The 22,962-nt window shown below is 45.4% G+C and overlaps 1 protein-coding gene and 1 pseudogene across 1 annotated transcript in view; one reads left to right on the top strand and one right to left on the bottom strand.

The window, feature by feature from the left end:
• The window catches only part of ACOXL (acyl-CoA oxidase like), a 342,867-nt gene extending 326,883 nt beyond the window's left edge, over positions 1 to 15,984 (bottom strand). Inside the window, exon 1 of the mRNA XM_032410454.1 lies at positions 15,798 to 15,984. Coding sequence (XP_032266345.1) covers positions 15,798 to 15,922 — 125 coding nt within the window. The 5' untranslated portion in view covers positions 15,923 to 15,984. The remainder of the gene's footprint in view (positions 1 to 15,797) is intronic.
• Positions 10,252 to 11,067, top strand: LOC116636387 (annotated as a pseudogene).
• Positions 15,985 to 22,962: the final 6,978 nt, after the last annotated feature.

The raw sequence follows: 22,962 nt of genomic DNA, 5'->3' as shown, positions 1-22,962 counted from the left end.
TGAGCTAGGATATGCCACAAGCAAGAACTGAAACAAAAGATACTAATTTCATCTTCCCTGAGAGAGGTGTGGGGTGTAGACATCCAGCATGAGTAAGACACCTGTCTGGGAAGCTTCACATGTGGAATTAAAACCAAACTACAAGGTACTAACTTAAAAAAAAAAATCTAATGGTAAACACCTACTAGAATGTCTAAAAGAAATAATACTGACAATATCACGTGTTAAGGAGGATGCCGAGGCGCAGCTGGATCCCTCCTTTGCTGGTGGTGGGAATAAAAAATGGTACAGCCACTCGGGAAGAGTTGGACAGTGTCTTTTAAAATGAAACATACACTTACATAACTCAGCAATCCCACTCCCAGGTATTTACCCAAGAGAAATGAAATCCTTTGTTTACACAAACACTGATACATGAATGTTTACAGCAACTTTATTTGCAATCGCCAAAACTAGAAACAACCCAAATGTCCCTCAACTGGGGACAGAAGTGTGTTACATCCACACCATGGGCTGCTGAGCAATAAAATGGAGGGAACTCCTGCTACACACAACGACTTGAACGAAAACTTTATGTTGAGGAGAAAAAAAGCAAATCTCAAAAAGTCACATATGTTTCCAATTTTATGACATTCTCAAAATGACAAATTATAGCAATGAAGAATAGATTGGTGGCCGCCAGTGGGTAGAGTGATGGGGAGAATCTGACTCTAAAGGAGAAACATAGGAAGTTTCTGTGGTGACGGAACAGTTCCATGTCCTGATTGTGTTGGTGGTTACACAAAATGATGCATGTGAATGACACACACACACACAAATAGATACCCTCCAAAAGATGGGAACAGACACTTCACGAAAGAAGATATACAAATGGCCAATAAGCACACAAGAAAGTGCTCAGTGACCCTGGTCACCATGGAAATGGAAATTAAAACCATAATGAGATACCACCATCCACCCACCTGAATGGCTAAAAAAAAACAATATGTTAACAAGGATATAGAACAACTGAAACTCCCATACTTTGTTGTGAAAATATATAATGATACAGTCATTTTGGGAAAAGGCCTATTAGTCAATTTCTCATAAAATTAAACATATACCTAACTCTATGACTTAACAATTATACTCCTAGATATTTACCCAAGAGAAACAAAATGCTCACAAAATTCTTCTAGAAGAAGGTTCATATCAACTATATTCATAATAGCCCCAAACTGGAAAAAGCCCAAGTATCCATCACTAGGAGAACAGAGAAATAAACTGGTTTAGTCATGGAATGGAATACTGCTTAGTGATAAAAAAGAATGTATGAGTGATACACATACTTGATGTGTATGAACCTAGAAAACATTATGCTGAGCTCTCTTGAATCACTTGCTCTTCAAGAAGCCAGCTGCCATGATACGAGGACACCCAAGCAGCTTTGTGGAGAGGTCCCCACGGGAGAAACTGAGGCGTCCTACCAACAGCCATGTGGGTGGACCATTTTGAGAGAGGGATCTTCCAGCCCCAGACAAGCCTTTATATGACTTCAGACCTGGCCAACATCCTACCTGCAACCTCATGACAGACCCAGAGCCACCCAGCTAAGATGCTCTGAAATTCCTGACCCACAGAAACTGGTGAGATAAGACACATTACTGTTTATGATGCTAAGTTTTGAGGTAATTTGTTACATATCAATAGATAACTAATACACACAGTATTGTCATACACACATACACACACACACAACTGATGGGCATGAACCAGTATCTTATTTTTAAACACTTTAATAATATGTAATACACCAAGAACAAGGCATGAGTCATAAAATTATAGCCTAATGAATTCTCACAAAGAAAATACACCCGTACAATCCCTACCCGAGTCAAGGAGAATCACATTACATCACCAGCACACAGGTTCTCCCCTCTGTCTCCCTGTCAATCATTACTCCCTCTCTCCCTGCCCACTGCTAGGTGCTCTCCTGACTTGGAACTCCATAAATTATTTTTGACTGCTTTTGAATATTAAAGAACTGGGATTAGACCTTTTGTATTCTTTTGTGTCTTTTGCTCAACACGGCTCTTTTGCTCATTTCTTTTGCTCAACACGGCTAATAAGATTCATCTTTGGTGTCTACTCTAGCTGTAGATCATTCATTTTCACTGCTGTAGAGGATTAAATTGAATTAACATACCACCAAATATACGCTGAGTGAACATATTGTGCTATTCCACTTACTTTAAATTCTAAAACAGACAAAATTAAAACATAGTAGAAAAAAAAAAAACAGAACAGTGGTTACTTCTGGGAGAATAAGAGCAGTGATTGAGTGGAAAGGGCATGAGGGAAATTTCTGGGGTGATGGTAATGCTCTATATTTTGATAGGGGTTTGAGTTACATAGGTGTATGTATTTGTCAAAACTCTGAGTGTGTACATTTAAGATTTTTGCACTGCATTGCATTTTACAGCAAAAAACAAAACAAAACAAAACAAAAGCCTGAACACATATTGAAGTCTTGTTAATGATTTGCACACTGAATTATTTCAAGGAAGGGAGTGTACTTATTTATTTATTTCAGCAACTTTGACATGCATCCAAAAAATGAAATATGGTGGATAAAGGGATGGGTAAATGAGCAAATATGTAATATAGCAAATACAGTAACACATTAATGGTAGAATCTAAGTGGTACGTTTAAGGAACTCAATGTTAAAGTCTTTCAATTCCACTGCATGTTTAAAATCTTTAAATATAAAATACTGGAAGGAAGTAGATGACCAAAAGGGAAATTGTGGTAGGGCATCACTTCCTTATGTAAAAATGAGACCTTCAAGCACACATCTTTGTTTCTAGAAACTATTCTCAAATAAAAGGAACATGGGCTCATTGGAGAAATGGCTGATTCTAGGACAGGGCAGAGAAAAATAGATGAGCCTGGAGCATCTTGTGGTATCAGAAAGTAAAGAAGTCCTTCAAAAAAAATCCCAAAATGGTGGGGCATGTCAAAGGGATAGAGGAGCCAACTGTAAGAGCCCCCTATGGCCAAAGCTGGAACAATCTGAACAACAAAATAAATAATGGACTACGCAAAACATAAAATAAATATACATGAGTCCATACAGATACAAATAAATGGTTTAAATAAGTAAATACATTAGGGGAAAGAGACAAACTCCCTGTAAGAAAGAATTTGTGTAGCCACTGTCCCCTCTAGCAGGCTGAGCTTACCAGTCTCCACACCACCACTACCATCCCGAGTGTCAGCTGCACTTAGGGACCCGCTTGCAGAGGGAAGAGGTGATTTTACAAGGAAGAAATGTGATAAGCACTACCCTGCCCAGGTGATCAGGCTTAACAGCGCCACTGACAAGCCATGTTGATAGTATGTACCCCTTGCTATGATTGACAAGAAGGGCACTTGCCCTCATGGTCTTCCCCAAAACCCATAACCTCGGTCTAGACATCAGAAAAACACCAGACAAACCAAACTGAAGGATATTCAACAAAACACATGACCAATATTTTTCAAAAGTGGCAAGGTGATGAAAAAGGTAGAAAGACTGAGGAACTGCCCCAAATTGGAGGACACTGAAAAAAAAACAAACAGGATAACAAAACACAGTGTGGCATCTTGGATGGGATCCTGGAATGGAAATAGAACACTGTTGGAAGAAGTAAGAAAGTTCTAATCAAGTCTAGAGTTTAGGTTATAGTAATGGACCAATGCTGCTTTCTTAGTTTTGATAAACGTGCTGTGGTTATATAAGCTGTGAGCAATAGCGGGGGACTGGCTGAGGGGCATATGGGAGCACTCTGTGTTATTTTCACAATTTTTCTAGAAATTGAAAATTATTCCAAAATTCAAAGTCCATTTTGAAAAGAGACAAGAAAGAAGGCAACAGTAACAACAAAAAAAAAGATCTTTGTGCATTTTTTGGAAAACCTTTTAAAAACCCAACAAATAAAAAACAACTTTAAAAAAAAAAGTGGTTGTGTGTATTTTTTTTCTCAGAATCTCAATCAAAAATCAGTTTTGGTGTCATGGAAAGCACATCTTTAGACACTAAATTTGAATGCCCTCATGAAGAGAAACATCCTTGGTGCCCAGCCTTTGACCACCACATGATTCTAGGCAGCACCCACGTTTCTGGAATGAAGACTGACAAGAACTTGAAAATCAACTTGGTTTCCCAGCATGGCTCTGTTTCAGTGACCTGCTCCTCCATCCTGGTCCTTTTTATAATTTTGCTTCAGGAGACAGCTTCAGCTTGGCTCAGGATCAACTCCCCCCTATCAATCTCTTCTTGTTGGAAATGGCAAAAATCAAAATGCTCCGTCTCCGTCAAGAACTGAGGTGCAACCCACTGCCAAGAATTCACACCAACAAAAGGCGGTGGTGAAGAATGGATCCCCAGAGGCAGTGAGCTGAGAAACCCTCAGTCTTCTAGTAAATACCACAGCTCCATCACCAACCTGACCGCCCACCTCCAAAGTCTCCGCCCACTCCCCTGAAACCACCAACCCCCCCCCCCCCCCCCCCCCGGCCCCCTGCACAGCCTGGAGGACCTAACCCTGAGGGGAAACAGAAACCGTTGAATCATCCTGTGGTAACTGCCAAAGACTACAGACCCTGAACCAACAAGAGTGACAGAAAATGCTAAGGGAGGGTTTTCTAAGCACTGTGGTCTAATTGTCGCTGTGAAGTTCACTCAACCACAGAGAAGTACACTTGCTGATTGGTAAAGTCTAGGAAAGTAGCTTGAAGAAGGCATGAAGATAGAGAGAAAGGAAGGGGAAGAAAAGATCCTCCCAGCCAGAGACAAAAACCTGATGGGAATCCCTGACAGGAGGCACTTGCAATCCAGAGCCCTGTGTCGTGTGCTTGCCAGGCGGTGACTGTGGGCCAAGAGATGTCCCCTCTCCATTCTTCCTTTCTGCCTTCCTTCCCCAGCTTCTGCTAAGCACCTGCACCACGCTAAACACGAGGAATTCAAAACAAGGCAGGCCTGTTCCTACCCTCCAGGAGCTCAGACGCTAGCCTGGAAGACACAGGGGCCAAAGGAGGGTCCCCAAACAGTGTGACACAAGAAAATTTCACCCGTTACCATTAGACCTCAGGTGGCCAGAACTGTTGTTGCCTCCCAAGGGATGGCATGGTTGTTTTCTGGAACAGAAAGCTTTTGGTTTAGCATTTACCTTAACTTGGGTCTGTCGGGAGGAGTTGCAGGGGTGGTGAAAAGGCAGAGGAGCAAGAACCTGGTCTCTCTGCACAATCCACTGAGAAGTGGGGTGTCTGTGGGCAGAGAGAGGAAGTCCCCAGGAGGGAGGGAGCAGGGAGGGGATGCAAGGAGGAAAGGGTGGAAGAGAGCAGGAAGGAAGTAAAGGGAGAAATGTGGCCAAATGAGCAGGGGACAGGAACAGATACGATCTCCCAAAATGAAAATACAAACTTTCAACAAACTCAGACAGGCTTCCTCACTAGGGAGAGGTACGCATGGCAGATGAGGCTGCTAGCTCTTCCTTCCCACCAGAATTCTGAAGGTACTGCATCTGCTCTGCCCGAGGGGCGGCTCCTGATAGGTCCAGGCTACCATGGTGATCCCAAGCTCCAGGACAGCATCTGGCTTAGAAATGAGACTTGATACCTCAAACAGAGAGGGTTATTTTTTAGGGTGCATGAGGCTGGAGTAGCACAAGAGAGGTTAGCTGAGAAAACAGAAACAGGTGTACAGTACCACTTAACTAAGTGTATTGCAGAGCCTAGAACTGTGGTCTACAGGTATAACCAGGCCTTGACTCCCTCCTAAGGCCATGCTCTGCCCAAGGAAGAATGGAGTCTGCTAGCTTGTCTGGCTAATGTGTTTCCTCTTGATCACCCAAAGGATGTTTTTGGTGGAACATTAGTACACACATTCTGCAGGGATCTAGAGTGGAAATCCCTCATCTTCAACAATAACCTATTCAACAACTATGGAGGAAGCACCCTCAGTGGGTCAAGCAACATGCACAGGAGCCAGGGTCCCCTGCTGGACCCTGAAAGCCCCCTGCCCACCTACCTGTCCATTTACAAGTAAATGGGAACTGGGAAGATGGACATGGAGATTCCCTCAGGGGCTAATTACAACCTGGACATCAAGGCTTGAGATTCCTGAAGGGTCAAGAAGAGATTGAGTCAATACTCTCCACAGCAACCAGGGGGAGGTGGGGAGAGCACTCAGGGGGCCTGGGAGTCTGCAGCCCTCAGTGAGCCCACAGAGAGTGTCAAAACAAACAGAGGTTTGCCCATGGTCCATAAAGTCATCATTATGAACAGGAAGACAGGTAATCAGAGCCCATTGCTTGGCTCAGATGTTGTCACTTGTCTACAGTCATAATCGTGTAAGACCTATTCTCAGGTTCTGGAATCAACCCAAGGACCAAGCATTCGTTATGGAGGGAGAACAGAGTATAAATGTTGTCAACTTTGATGTTGTAAGTTAGTAGATGGAGAGACGTCAACTTAAAAAGACCAGAGATACTACTGAAACTCAGTGCAACACAAGGCAAAAAAAATAAAAACATATACACACTAATAGGAGGTTGCAGGAGAATCTCAACAGCTTTGCAGACAGAGCAGGGAGCAGGGGCTGGACAGACCAAAGTTGTGGGCAGCCATGGTCCGCTAACCCCTCAGTCTCGGGGTCATTGCCGGGATTGAGCTACTCCCCCAACTGTGGGAAGGTACTCTAAGAGCAGCTCGCATTTCAGAGATCTCACAACACGGTAAGAACAGCTTCAGTCAGAAAATGGGCCCAGGCTTCCTCGGAAATTTCCACAGCACCTCCTGAAGCACTGAGGAATGAGTGCTTATGACCTCTAATCTCTTTACACAGACATTGGTCCCATGCGTGTATAACATTTGCTTTTGCAATCAGTCAGCAAGTCCCTACCCAGAAAAGCCAAGATACTGCCCATCTTCAGATCAAAATCATGGTAACAAAGAAGACAGAAGCCCAACTTCCCATTTAAGGCATACCCGTGGCTTCCTAGGGGCTCTTCCATAACATGCTTCAATCCTTACAACCATCCAAAGACTAAGGGAAAAGCCGACAATGGGTAACCTAGCACTTTTGTCTGTCTGGCAACCATTTCCCCTTTTCTGGGCCCCATCACTCCAGTTTTTCTCTAGCAATCTCCCATTCCCTCCCCCAGCCACGTGGGTCTCATGGATGACCCCACCCCTGTGGCCCCTTCAAGGAAGGGCACTGGCAACAACCAGCTGGCCAGTAAGGGTGGCCTGGGCCAGGCTGGAAGCCAAGAAGAGCCCCTTTCTTCCAGCCTGGCTGCTGAGCCCAAAGCTCTGAAGGCCTCAAGGGGGACAGGGCCTGTCTGGACATGAGGAGAGCAGAGTCTGGGACTCCTGGCAGCATCACCCCTGAGCCTGAATTCCAGCCTCCACACTGAAGCCTGTGCAAGCTGCATATTCATCCGAGTGACTACCCATGTGGGCCACCCAAGAACTGGAGAGTAACTGACAGCAGACAAGGGATAGCAGTAATATACTGGCAGCCTGAAAGTGAACAGGCAAGTGCATAGGTGGATGACTTGGCAGAACAGAGAATGATAAGTTTATAGGGCTGAGGAGCCAACCAGCTCGTGCAACTGAACTCCACTAAGGCTTGGGAATTGGAGGTTCCAGTCACCTCTGACAGCTCCAAGTCCCCTCCCAAAGCCCATCAAAGCCTGGGGGTTCACTGTCAGGAGAAGGAGATGTGAAAGGGCCACAAAGAGGCCCCATGATGAGAACTGGGGGACCAGGGGGAGACACCCCAGCCACAGGCCCCACTTACCAACACGCAGGGCATAACCAAACATCAGGGATGACCTGTACATCGTGGGCAGCTTTGACAACTCCCCAGCAGATGGCCATAAAGTGACTTGTTCTAACAAAATCAGAGTTAACAAGCATTTCCCAGCAAATGGAAGTCAAATGTCTTGGGAGAGGAGGATTTTCTAATCAGCCTAAAGTCACATAGGGAGGAGCCCTGCTCATGATCACTTCGGGCAGCCAGGATTATGACTTGCCTGTCCTTCATTCTCCACCCACAATTTCTCAGGAAACTAAAGGAGTCATCTCTGGAGAAATTAATTCTGTCCAAAACAAAAGAGTAATACTGATCTGCCACTGGAAAGGCTACTCTATGATCAGGAAAGCCTGTGGCCATCAACTCTGCCTTTTCACAATCAGTATTTTACTTATATTATTTATTTTGCTCCTATTATGAGCAAATACGCAAGGTGGATTAGACATTTAAGGAAAGCATTAAACACAAAAGACAGAGATCAAAAGTACAAATTGAAAAAAGGAAGCCAAAGGAAACAGAGACAAGGCAGAGAACAGAAAGGAATATCTCAAAAAAATAAGAGATTTTGCAACCAGAAAACAACAGGTGCTATTAAAAAAAAAAAAGGAACAAAGAACTTAAAGAACTTTTTAAAAAATAAAAATATGACAGTAGATATTTTTAACTCAGGAAGAGTTGGAGGATAAAGTAGAGAAAATTGCCCAGGAAGTAGAACAACAACAACAACAACAAAAATAGAGATGGAAAATATGGAAGGATAAGGATATCAGAGGACAAGGCCAGGAAGTCCAACATTTGAATAAAGGAAGTTCCAGATAATAGTGCAAATAACTGAAGAACATGAGTTTCCAGATTACAGAGCCCATTACCTGAAAGAAAAAGAGACCCACATCAAGTCACAGTGAGTATAATGTAACACCAGTGCTAAACAAGAATGCTCATGATGGTATGGCTTCCAAAAGGAAGAAAAATAAGCCATTTATAAAGGATTGGGGTGCAGAAGGGATAAGATCTGTTAATAGCAATGTTGGATACTAGAGCGCAATGGCATGATGCCTTAAAAATCTGGCAGAAATTTTATTTTCAGCCTAGAATTCTATACCCAGAAAAATATTCAGCCGATTGAATAGTGAATATTTTCAGACATAAAAATCTCAAAAAAATAATTCTCTTATATCCTTTCTCAGGAAGATATTAGATGAAAGACTGCTCTGGTTATCTGTAGCTGTGTAACAATGTACCCCAAAACTTAGTGGCTTAAAACAGCAACGCATTAATATTCTGTCTATGCTTTCTATCAGGAATTTGGACACACAGGAACAAGTAGGGATGGCTTGTCTCTCCTTCACAATGTCTGGGGTCCCATCTCAGATGACTTCACAGCTGGGAGCTAGAGCAGTTGGGAATGGGTTAGCAACTCTTTACCTCTCTCTCTCTGTAGCCTCTCTCCATGGGCCAGTTTAGGCTTCCTCACAACATGGCAGCTATAGGCTAGTAGACCTTTTTACATGGATGCTCAGGACCTCAAGAGACAGGAAATGAAAGATACTAGTCTCTTCAGAGCTGAGCCCTGAAACTGGCATGCTGTCACTTCAGCCATATTCTGTTGGCTGAAGCAGTCACAAAGCCACCCAGATTCAAAGGGAGGGGACACAACCACACCTCTCAGCAGGAGTAGCATTAGGGAATTTGTGACCATCTCTATTCCCCCACAAAGGGTAGCCAAGAAAGAGAAAGCCTTGGAAAACAGTGACTTGACTACAGAGGAGATGCAAAGGAAATTTCCAACATAACGCTGAAGAGTCATGTAGAAAGCCAGTCCAGACAGAAGCCCCAAAAGGAGGTCTCCAGGATGGTTGTGCTCATGGGGAGGGGGGGAGGCGAGGGAGAGAATGGCCAATTATCTGACAGGTTTGACCAAGTTGAGAGGAGTGTAACCTTTCTATCCCAAAGTGTGGGGGTCAGTGAGTGATGAGTTTATAGAAAACTAAGCAAATGAATAAAGAGGGAAACTGATATCTCCAAAGAAAATAAAAAGTTGTAAAAGAAAGGAAATGAAATATGGTGTGTCATGGGGCATGGCTGGGAATAATATTTATAGAGTCATAACAATGTGAACACTGGATACTGATTTAAATAAACAAGGTGACATGCCGCTTTTCAGAGAATCAGGAAAGAAAGTGGTGCAGTAGTGAGAATCTTCATTTTCTATAATAGTGAGTCATGATATAGTCAAGAAGTGGCTGTTTGAGCATGTTATTTAGGAATATGGAGGTCAATAACATAAGAATCTGGTGAAAGATGTGGGAGGGGTTGTCAATGAAGAAGGGAAGGAAGGACAGAGGCAGAAGTTAGGGACAGCTGCTTTTCATTACAAACCTCGTTGTACTATTTGCATTAAGAATGTTCATACATGGCAAGGGACGGAGTAGCCAAAGGTCTGCAGATCAGCAAACCTAAGTTTTATTGTGATTTGTGTGACACATACCTCACCCATGATTCTCCATCTGTGAGAAAGACGCACTGCAGTGGTAGGAAACACAAAGAGAATATGCAAGACTACTCTCAGAAATGGATGGAAGAGGGGCGCCTGGGTGGCTCAGTAGGTTAAGCATCTGCCTTTGGCTCAATTCATGATCCCAAGGTCCTGGGATCCAGCTCTGCATTGGGCTCCCTGCTCAGCAGGGAGTCTGCTCCCTCTCCCTCTGCCATTCCCCGTGCTTTTGCTCTCTCTTTTTCTTTCAAATAAACAAAATCCTAAAAAAGAAAGAAGAAAGAAAGAAGGAAGGAAAGAAAGAAAAAGAAAGAAAGAAAGAAAGATAGAAAGAAAGAAAGAGAAAGAAAGAAAGAAAGAAAGAAAGAAAGAAAGAAAGAAAGAAAGAAAGAAACGGATGGAAGAGCAGGCTTAGAGCCTGATCAACAAAACAACCACTGTATTTCAACAAGGAAAGATACCTCCTACTCCACTCTCTGCTCCTCCTCCTGCAGGGGCAATGATCTCCCCCCACCCAAGTCTCCGGGTCCTCCTCGCCCTGTATGATGCCAGCACCCCCTATGGGGCCCTGCCATGATGCCAAGGATGGGCCCTCTTCCTCCTGGGATGATGCCAGTGATGGGACCTGCTCCTAGAATGAGGCCACCTGTGGGAGGCCACATGCCAATGATGAGACTTCCTGCCTGCCCCATGATGGTGCCCACTTGGCCAGGAATGACTCGACCGGACAGATAAGGAGATGGGAACCTCTTTATACCCATTTTATATTACTTGTTCTACTTCCCCGGGGAGATCATGATGCTGTGATTGGGTGTTTTCTAACAGGAGGACAAGGAAGACTTGCTCCCCCTTCTTATCAAAGAGAGAATAATTTTGGCAGGGGAGTAGTGGGACCAAAAAAAAAAAAAAAAAGCAATTTTCATTTGTATTGTGAAATGTGAAAATTGTCCATTGTTTTAGTTAAAAAGAAAAAGAATGTTCATACATCACACCAATGAAAATAAGAATTAAATTTTAAAAGAGCAAGCTGTAGAATAAAAATACATGATTCTATTTATAGAAAAACGTAATGTTCACGTCTATATAAACTCATAGAAAAACAGAAAAAGAAGGAGAAACAAAGCCCTACAACATACTAAAGTATGAAAAGTGGTTGGGGGATCACATGTCCATCTATGGATGAATGGAAAAACAAAACTTAGTATATCCAAGCAATGGAGCATTATTCAGCCTTAAAAAGGAAGGAGATTCTGACACATACTATGACATGGAGGAACCTTGAGAACATTATCCTAAGTGAAATAAGCCAAACACAAAAGGACAAGTATTGTATGATGCCACTTATATGAGTTTCCCAGAACAGTCAAGAGACAGAAAATAGAATCGATGGTGGCCAGGGGCTGGCAGGGAGGGAGGGGATGGGGAGTTATTGTTTAATGGGTACAGAATTTCTATTTGGGAGGATGAAGAAGTTCCGGAGATGGTGGTAGTAGTTGTACAGCAACATGAATGTATTTAATGCCACAGAGCTGTACACTTAATAATTATTAAAGTGGTAAATGTGATTCTATGTGTATTTTACCACAATGAAAAAAGTAGTGGGGGGAGGGGATGATTTAGTAAACTTTGAAGTTTTCTATATTATTTGTCTTTTTACAATGAGAACATCTTCATGAATACTTGCATGTGTGAATAAGACTTAGGGGAAAAACCATCAATAGTTAGGAGGAGAAATGTGCATTGTTCTAGGGAAGGGAATCCAAGGGAGTAGAGAGAAAGAAGGGGTGAGGAGAGCCGGGACAGCGAGACCAGGGAGGAGAGCCTTGCAGAAGAGCGGGGAGAAGATCTTAGGAGACCAGCCTCGTGGGGCTTTGTAGGTTGTCTTCCTGAGAATGTGTGTCCTACCTACACACGTGCACACCCACTCACCAGCATGGCCCTCAGGAAAGAGCTCCAATTTGCCAAGAAACAAACTTAAAAACATTTTCAAAGCTTATCTCATTTCAGATGTTGCTTTTAAACATTCCCTGCAAACCCCAGTGAGGAACCTCAAGTCTCCCCAAATCCTCCTGCTGTCACCACAAACAGCATGCTGTTCCATGGCCCTCAGCAACCAGGGCAATCCCAGGGCCTGGGGGACTCTCTAATGGATTGGAACAGGGGAGTCAGCCTGGCAAGCCAGACTGGGGAAAGAGGGCAAGCCATTCCTTTGGAGGGGAACCTGGGCTGTGCTCACACCATGCCTGGGAGCAGAACATACACGGTGAACCTCTGTGCTGAGGAGGGTAGTCATTATGTGCATAGGAAATTACACAACCTCTGTTTTTTTGGAAGAAAACTATTTCGTGGCCTCTTATGTCCTGGGAGTGCCTGACCCTGTACAAACTTCCCATTGTACACACACAGCACTCACCGAACCTCATGGTCACAAATGCCACGCCCCCCAACACCCACTTTAACTTCAAAGGCCTGGGGCAGGGAACTAGCCACAGGAGACGCAACATTGCCTTGGTGAATCAGTGTTTGGAGAAAGTTTATTTCTGGTCTCCTATGGAGCGTTCTATTCTGGCAGAATGTTAAAACATGAAGAAATCAGGATCACTGTCTTCTAACACATGATAAGATCAAATCTGATAGTACAATGTGACCTTTCAAATAGGTATCAGAATCTTGAATCACTTGGGAAAAACAATATGAAATTTAGTCTATGTTTTTATTACAACTCCAAAATTATGAAGTCAGTAAACAGGAACTGGAAAGAATGGAAAGGTGTTTGTTAAGATAATGGGGGGTTTTATCTTTTTCTTTTTTGGTGTTTTTTTTTTTTTTCACTGAATACCTATTCATCAGTTTCTCATCTCAGTAGCATAACGACCTAGCAGCACAGATATTATCCCCATTCTGTGGATGAGCAAATGTCAGCTCAGTAAGGTAGAATCGCTTGATGATGATCATATGGCAAATAAGCTGCCTGCTGACTTTCCTACCTGCTGGTCTGCCTTTCCCTCAATCCCTAAGCAGGTTGTGCAATTCACAAGGAACTCCCTTCTACTTGGCCCAAGTCAGCAGCTAGAATATTAGAATTCTGTTCCATATTTTAAACTGCAGTTCCCTAAATTGAAAGAGGCAAAGAGATGACAGCCCACGAATACACTGAGAAGACCAAGGAATACAGGAACAGATAAGTGTCGAGACATGTAGACAGGGCTGTAGCAGAACTAAGTATGATTGAAAGGACCTCTTTGGAAGTCTTAAGAACTGCTAAGGCCTCCACACAAAAACCTGCACACAGACGTTTCTAGTAGCTTTATTCATAACTGCCAAAACTTGGAAGCAGCCAAGATGCCCTTCAGTAGGTGAACGTATAAATAAACTGTGGCTCATCCAGACAATGAGCTGTTATTCAGCACTAAAAAGAAATGAGCTATCAAGCCATGAAAAGACATGGGGGAAGCTTCAATGCATATTACTAAGTGAAAGCAGCTAATCTGAAAAGGCTATATAATGTATGACTCCAGCCATATGACATTCTGGAAAAGGCAAAACTATGGAGTAAAAAGTTCAGTGGTTGCCAGGGGTGGATTGTGGGGAGAGATGAATAGGCAAAGCACAGAGGATCTTTAGGGCAGTGAAAATGCTCTGTATAATACACCATAATGACGTATGCATGTCATTATGTATTTGTCCAAACCCACAGAATGTATAATGCTAAGAGTGAGCCCTAACAGAAACTATTGACTTGGAGTGATCATGATATCCAAACCCCGTAAAAAAAAAAAAAAAATGTATCATTCTGGTGGGTGATGTTGATGATGGGGGAGACTATGCATGTGTGGGGGCAGGCAGTAGATGGAAAATCTCTGTACCTCTTTTTCAATTTTGTTGTAAACCTAAAACTGCTCTAGAAAAAAAATAAACTCAACAAAATGATTGAGACCCCCAAATATTGATTGATATTTACCATATTAGAAATTATGACAGAAAAATATTTGAATATATATTAAAACATTTGAAAGTAACTAATAAACTCATTAAGTTTTTAATGAAAAAGCTATATTTTCCAACCCCTCTCCCAAATTTAGTAATAAGAGTTGCATTGTTCTGCATTTTTACAAATCTCTTTAGTGGGAAGGATTAATAGAAGATAGCTGGATTCTCATATCTGCTTCTGTACCTAATCTGTTGGGATATTAGACTTCATGTAGTCTCTGGAAACCACCACTTTACTTTGTGAGCAAATGGGAATGAAAAGGCCAATAACATCTTAGTATTATTACAAAATTGGTTTTAACTTTGAATCTCCTTAAACAGTCTTGGGTACCCCGGACCATACTTTGAGAACCATGACATAAAGAACTATGTGAGAGAGAGAGAGAGGGAAAGAGAAGCTGAGAAGACACTCCAGGACACTCCAACCATCCTACACATCTCACTTTTCACCTTCCCTAAATCCACCCCCTTCCAGTGCAGGAACCCCGACTTCTTCTGCAAGGACAAAGCATCTCCTTCTGCCTCAGCCCAGCTCATTCTTAAGAAATAAGCAAAAGATGGGCTGACTGGGCACGGGCTAACTCGTTGATTCTCCTTCGGAACATACTGGCGTTTTATTAAGGGCTTCCTTAAGCTAAACCTCCAGAGGTTGGTTCTAAGAGTGGGTGAAGGGGTCAGCTGCCCAGCAGAGCAAGGAGAAAGAACCCACAGTGGGACACACGTGCTGAGTTCTGGTCCCGACGGCTGGTCACTGAGTCCTTCTCCCCATGTGTAAACTTGAGACGCACCAGCCCCTCTGCCCACTTCTCAGGGCTGTCAGGGCATCAAATGACCTCGTGGACTTGACCCCCCCTTGCAACCAAAGTACCTCCGCTGCCGTTCAGCTGCCCACTCTGCATACCTGTGCTCTTCGGGGGCCCCTGGGAGTCTGCCCCACCCCAGACGCCCACATATGCCCTGTGCAGGGCCAGTCCATCCCGGTGCCAGGATAATGTCCAGGGCCCACGCTGTCCTGCAGGTTCCCGCGCACCTGCTCGGGCGCACCTGTTGGCGGACACCGCGGCAAGACGGCCCTGGGCGCCGTCCACACCCACCGCATCCTGGTTTCTCTGCCCCTTCTCCCACCTCCCGGGGTGGGACATGAGGGGCGGGCAGTCAAGCAACCGAGATCTAGAAGCAGAGCCGAACCTTCCAGCCACTAGTCTCAGCGGAGCACCACGCCTGCTGCTGCGGGCCCACCCCTTCACCCCGACTCTTCGTAGGAGGGAGCTGGGCAGGCGGAGGCCACCCTCCCTGCGGGCCCGTGAAGTCGGCGGCCGTGTGCGCTGCGCGCACCACTGGCGAGGAGAGTCCATCATCTGCACAGGGTAGGGGATGCCGCCTGGCCCTGGGCCGGAGCGCCCCGGGCAGTGCCCCGAGGGGCCCGCGGTGACCGAGGGGACGCGGCCAGTCGGCCGGCGGCGGCGGCACGGTACCTGTGGCGGAAGAGCGGGCAGCCGCCCAGGAGCCTGCGGAGCTCGTTCTTAAGGCTCCAGAACTCGCCGTCCAGGTAGCGGTGCAGGGACGAGTCCCCGAGCCCCAGAGCCGGAGCCGGCTCCATCGCACCTTCCGGGCCTCTGGCTTTGCCACCCGACCCCGGGGACCAGCTTCCCAGCTTCCCTCCGCCCCTCCTCCCAGCAGCCTGCACGTGGGGCCCGGGAGCGCAAGCCCTCTTATCCGCGCAGCACCGGGCCTGTCTCCTCCCTCCCCATCTTCTTGTCCCCTCCCCCATCCCCACTCCATCCCAGCCGGCCTTTCCCTGACACTGCTCCCTGGGCCCAGGGGACAAGCTGTCCAGGAAGTCGGGGCTCCTACGGTGGTCTCCTCTCTCCCTCCCCAGAAATCTCAAAGTCTACTGCCTTGCTCTGGGACTTTTCTACCACTGTGCCCTGTACTCAATTGTCCCTCCAGTCTGCGTCGCACAAGAAGCAAGTATCAGAACTGTAGAGAGGGAGTTGGTCAGGTGGATGTGGGCACGGGAAGTCCTGGCCGCTCAGAGCGGAGACATTTGACTCAGCGGATCTTGCATGGCAGCCTCTTAGCCTGGCACCCCTGATCCAAGAGGGTCTGGTCCAGCTCTGGCCCCAACGCAGCTGTAGCTCAGCTCAAATCCCTGCTGCCCCCAAACGGGGCATTACAGCGAACTTGAATATGACTGTAATCTGGGGTAGCCCAGGCCTACAACCACTGCAGTGCAGAGTAGCTAGGAGATGCAGACAGAGCAAGACAATGAACACGAACACTAAACTCATCTCCCAGACCCTCCTTTTGTTGTTGTGGGCAGTAGGAAATGAGTTAGGGCCTAAGTGGTGATTGTTCATCCCTTTCCTCTGGGTAACTCTCATGTATTTTATTGATTCTCCTTTTAAATACAAAGGAAATGTTAGCTCTTCCCTTGCAAAGACCACTCTGCCAGCGAGGGGACCAAGGGGACCGAGGTGACCGCTGGGGGTGTGGTGAAGCACTTGGGATCGATTCTGTACGCTGTCATTAGGTGAGCGGAGGTCACGTCTATCAGTTTCCTGTGGCTGTGTGACAAATTACCACAAACTGAGTGGCTGAAGACGACACAAATGTGTTCTCTTACTGTTTTGGAGGTCAGAAGTCAAACGTGGACCGTACAGGACTGAAATCAAGGTGTTATCAGAGCTGGACTCCTGGAGGCTCCAGGGGGAAAAAAAATCTCTTTTCTTATCTTTTCCAACTTCTAGAAGCTACCTGCATTTGTTGGTTCCTGGCCCCTTCCGTCTCCCATCTTCAAAGTGCATCACAACAACCTCTGCTTCTATTGCTCATTCCCTTCTTCTGATCTTGACCTTCTTGCCTCCCTCTTATAAGGACTCTCGTGATGACATTGGGCCCGCCCAGATAATCCAGGATAATCTCTATCTCAAAATCAGTAATTCAATCACACCAGCAACATCCCTTTTCCCATGTGAGACAGCACACAAGGGTTCTGGGGATTAGGACATGAACATCTTTGGCAGGCCTTTATTCTGTCTATCATGTCACCTGGGCAGCCCTAAGTAACAATGTGATGAATAAGGACATTGTTGGCTCCTATAACGGGAAGCCTGGAGGTAGGAGAGTGCCAAGGGCTGGTTCAGTAGCTCTACCCAGAGACCATTTTTTCTTTCCATCCTTCTGTTCTATCCTTTCTCAGTGTGTTATCTTTATCTTTTTTTTTTAACTTGTCTCCTCTCAATCATAAGATAGATACTGCAGCTCTAAGCAACACATGGTGCCAAGCAGAAGCATAGTCAGGATAGCATAGTAGTAAGAAACAACCCCAAAGCTATTCTAGGCATGCTGTGGTCACAAACCACCCCCAAACCTTAGGGTTTATAAAGATAACAGTTTATTTCTCACCTGTGCCACTTGAGGGTTCTGTTCCATGTTCCCCCACTCCGGATCCCAGCAGACAGAACAGCCACCATCATGTGGCCGCACAGGCTCTTAAAGCTGCCAGCTGGGAAGGACACATGTAACTTCCAATCACGATCCATTGGCCAATGCAATTCACTCCTGACTCTACAGGAGAAGGAAAGTACCTTTCTGGCCATGCCCAGAAAGCCAACACCCGAAATGAGCACAAGCGAGCAACGCCAGTGAGCAACACTAGTGACTACTAATTCTGCCCCTTTTGCCCACTAGTGGCTACTAAATCTAGCCAAATATTTGTCTCTCTCTGCCTTTCACAGGCGAAATACCCTCTCCACTCCTCAAAGGAGGCAACCAAATTCCCATACTGTCACAAAATCAGGCCCACAGCCAGTGGGGGATGCACAGTGGTCTCTCTATCGAGTCAGGGTGTGGTTCCTCTGGATTCAGACTTACAAGCTAAAAACATGTTACTAAGTGCATGCAGCTTGAGTGAGGAAAAAAAATCTTTGTTGTTATAAGCCACCAAGATTTTTTGGAGTGTTGTTTGTTCTAGAAGCTATTGGAAGAATGTTGCTGCTGAAATTAAAAAAAAAAAAAAAGTGTGCACTGGCTTAGGAATTGGCAGGGGCAGTGAGGATGCTGTTAACCAAAACCAAACAGAAGACAGTCCATGTTAGGAAGTGGCAAACAGGGACACCTGGGTGGCTCAGGGTCCCGGGATCAAGCCCCAAGTCAGGCTCCCTGCCCAGAGGGGAGTCTGCTTCTCCCTCTGCCCCTCCCCCTGCTCGTGTGTGTTCTCTCTCTCTTTCAAATAAATAAAATCTTTAAAAAAAAAAAAAAAAAGGAAGTGGCAAACATTTGATAAAACTGTACCCAACAGACAACATAGCTAATGAACTCATTGCTCCAGGAGAAGATGCTGGAAAGAATGTCAGCATTGTCTGTCCTGGCTGCTGGCTGCTACTGGCTGTGTTTGACAAACTATAATAAGAAAGAGATGGACTTAGAAAGAACTGAGCAGTTTGCAAGCAGGGATGAAAGGGAATAGAGAGCCCACAAATCCAGGGACTTTCAGAGTTGGAAGAGGCAACTGCTCCCCAAGTCCTATCAGTAAAAGATAAAACAGAAGTGTTTTGAGCAACAAAGGCCAATTAAAACTCAGGAAACTCTAGCTCTACCCTTTTGCTCCTTCTGGCAAGAGTCTGACCCACATCCTTGTTAAGACCTCCGGATGGATTTTTGGGGTTCCCAGCAAGTCAGCTATCTCTCTGCGGCCTGTCAGGCCAAGCAACTCCCCATCGGAAGCATCACAGGCACAGCATCAGAGCATGAGAGTGGGCTTGAAAAGGTACCCCAGAAGTGACAGGCACCACTCTGTTCACATGACACACCTACTCCAAGGAACAGAAAAGTGCTACCCTCCCAGGTGCCCAGAGTGGGGAGAATCAACAGTACTTGCCAACCATCCCTAAGGAATCTTTCAAGGAACCTGTGAATCTTTGAAGGAATTTTTCAGGGAAAGTTCAGGGAAATCAACGACCTGATAGAATTGCCCTTAGATCTCCTGACCTTAACTAGGCCCTATGCCCACTGGATAAAGTCTTCCAGGGCTGCCTTAACGAATTACCACAAACTGGGTGGCTTAAAATAGCAGATATCTATTCTTTCATGGTCCTGGAAGCCAGAAGTGCTCAGAAATCAATGTGTCAGCAATGTGCCCTGTTCCTTCTGAAGACTCTGAGAAAGAATCCTTCCTTGTCTCTTGCTAGATTCCGCTTGCTAGATTCTGCTGGCTCGCTTGGTGTGCCTTGGCTTGTAGCTGTTCCAATTTCTGCCTCCATGCTCACATGACCTTCTTCTCTGTGTATTTCTGTGTTTTCCAATCTCCCTCTCCTTATGAGGACACCAGTTACTGTGGTTAGGGCCCACCCTAATCCAATATGACCTCATCTTAACTTGATTACATCTGCAAAGACCCTATTTCTAAATAAGGTCACATTCTGATGTTCCAGGTAGACATGAACTTTTGAGGAACACTATTCAACCCAGCATACCCATCCAAAACCAATCACTAAAAACATGAGAAAGGAATGGAAGACAATGACCGCTATTGGCTTAAATAACTGGTTTTCACATTGGCTGCACAGATAGAGTAACCTTGGGTTTTTTTAGTGGACACACACACTAAATAAATAAATCTAATTTCTAGAGATAGAGCCCAGGCATTTGTACTTTTTAACCCCTGCCCCAAAGGTGATTCTAATGTGCAGCCATTGGTTTAGACTGGTGGCTCACAGCCTTGCTGCACAGCAGACTGTTACATGATTAGGACAATTGGGAAAATTTAAACAAGGTGAATTAAATAATATTATTGTATCATTGTTAATATCCTGATTATACTAATTGTATTGTGGATATATAAGTGAATGTTCTTGTTTTTAAGAATGCAAATTAAAGTATTTAGTGGTAATGGGGCAACTTCCTTCAAATAAGTCAGGAAAAAAACCGTGTGTATACATATATAAACACATATATGTGTATATGGAGGTAACGCATGTATATGTATATATGTACACACACACACACATACATACACACACATACACACACACACAAAAAAAAAGAGGGGAGAGGAGGGAGAAGACATAAAATGTGCCCCCCCCCCCAGGTTGTAATGCTAAGCGAAGTAAGTCAGAGAAAGACAAATACCATATGACTTCACTTATATGTGGAACTTAAGAAACAAAACAGGGGAACAAAGGAAAAAAGAGAGAGAGACAAACCAAGAAACAGACTCTTAACTATGGAGAACAAACTGATGGTACCAGAGAGCAGGTGGGTGGGGGAATGTGGGAAATAGGTGATGGGCATTAAAGAGTACACCATGATGAGAAAAAAAACGGGCCCCCCTCGGACTGTCTGGGTAAGCCAGGACTTTCTCAGTTATAAATAATAAGAACCCACTTGAACTTTCTTCAGCGAAATGGAAACGTATTGATTCACAAAATCTAAGGAAGGCTCACCCCAACTGGGGAAGGGCAGGAGTGTGGCTGGTATCAGAAACAACGGGGACCAGCTCTCTCCCCCCCCCCCCCCTCCCCTGCCGATCTTCCCCCCCCCCCCCCCGGCAGCCCACTCCTCAGGGCAGCTCTAAGTCCTTTGTCAGGCAGAAAAGGCTGGGGCAAGAACCAGGGTCCCCACAGCTGGACCTCAGAGGGAAATGGAAGGAACCCAGTGATCACAGGCCTCTGAGAAAGAAGTACTGATCCACTGTGGACTGGGGATGGCATCTGGGTTTGTGCCCTGAAGCTACTCTATAGCCCTAGACCCTCCATACAGGAGGCTGCTGCTGGCTTTACTTTGCGCTGCTCCTAGACCCTTGGCCCTTTTTTGAGAGGTGGGCCCTCAGCTAGAACATTTAAAGAGCATTCCCACATGTGGTGGCTTTTTGGATCTTGACACAGCCACGTTTCCTTTAGCTCTTTCTACAGTGACTATAGTGTTAAATGACTTGCCCAAGGGCACACTGCTCTCTGTGGCAGAGGACCCAGGGCTCATATGACTCTAAGTCACACACTACGTCCCACTACCCAGACAGGACTGACCCGTGGGCATCAGTGACCTTTATGGATGCTTCTCTTACGGAGGCCTGGGGCAAGAACATTACAGTCCAGGGCTCAGGGTTCTGAGTGAGGCACAGACTCTTCTCAGGGGACTTCAGTTTGTTTTGTAGATACCGTGGGACCATAAAATGTCAGTGCCAGGAGCCCCCTGAAGCTGGTCCAGACAGTCCTTTCTTTCTAGATGAGGACACTGCAGGGCATGGCCTCTAATGGAGTAGTGTGGCCACCGTGCTAAGGTTGAAGGAGGGCAATGGGGCAGTTTGGGAGGCTGATTTATAGTGCCCCACATGCTGCCCAGTACACCCCACTCTGAGTACTTCAGAAGACCCAGTCACGGCACTAGCTCAGATTTACCTGACCCTTGCCTCACCTGCTGATGCAGAACCTTGACTCCCTGATAAGCCCCTCCTTCCTATCTTGCCAAGGTTTCTGAGAGCCCTGAGGAGTGTCTGCCAGGGGGCCATGAGCAGCTCTGCTGCTTCCCGCACCGGACAGTCTGACCCTGGGTGGTGTGTGGAGAAGGGAGTCAGGAGACCCAGCTTCCCTTTAGGTTGCTACTTTGTGAACCGGGCCCTCAAGCACAGCTTGCAATGGGGAAACTGGCAGCTTTTACTTACTGCCCCTCTGACCTCGGAGCTTGACGTGTGTCCAGGGGAAGGGAAGGGACAGATTCTAGAAACAGCCACCCCACTGTCCTCAGGAGTGCCCTCCCCTCCAAACACCCATGGCTTCATTACAGGGTCATCTCTGATGGACCTGCCTCCTTTTTCCCCCAGGATAAAGTCTGCAAAGAGACTCAGCGGGTTTACTGCAGCCTTCACCACCGCACAGGGCACAGTGGCACAGGCTGGGAATGCCCACAGTCTGACATCAACCCTTATTAAATTATATTATTATTGTTTATTATTTACTGATACTGATATTATTATTTGTTATTATGTATGAAATCCAAGCTCTGAAATTCTTGTTAGTGTCTTTCAGTCAAAGACAACTAGGAACAAAGTTAGGTTTACTGGCTCACTGCCACAAGAGTGACAGCATACTATGGGGAATTGGGAGGCATCTCCCCAAGAAATATTAGAAAGAACTTATTACAGGATTTGGGCTTGTGTTAGGGGATCGGGAGGAGGGTCAAGGAAGCTGGCGTTTGCTCTGGATTGGGTGCTGTCAGGAAGCAGGTGTAATTCCATGGGCGGCTTTGTTTGATATGAACATTCTTTAAAGTTGTTTATAGAACAGCACAGCTTGGCTGTTAGTGCCAGGCCAACTCTTGGCTATCATGAGCTGCTTTTTTCTCTCTCCCATTGAAGAAACTAAGTTCACAAGGGAAAGATGATGTGACTAGCTGATCTGCATTCTACCAAAGGCTGAGTAACTTTCCTCAGGTGTCCTGACCTGTCAGACCCTCCTTTACCTACCTTGAAAAACTGGTGTCAGGAAAACAAAGAGCATTTAGAAGCTAATACTTGGGGTAAGAGAAATGTGGCCAAACAGGGGAGTTTTTTGGAATCTGTGTTAGTTTTCTAGCACTGACATAATAAAGTATCCTAGCCTGGGTGGCTGAAGCAACAGAAATGTTATTTTATCACAGTTC

The sequence above is a fragment of the Phoca vitulina genome, unplaced genomic scaffold (assembly GCF_004348235.1).
Source record: "Phoca vitulina isolate PV1807 unplaced genomic scaffold, GSC_HSeal_1.0 scaffold12, whole genome shotgun sequence".
In the NCBI taxonomy this organism is placed as follows: Eukaryota; Metazoa; Chordata; class Mammalia; order Carnivora; family Phocidae; genus Phoca; species Phoca vitulina.
The sequence above is the reverse complement of the archived record's forward strand: the minus strand, read 5'-3'. Positions and strand labels throughout refer to the sequence as shown.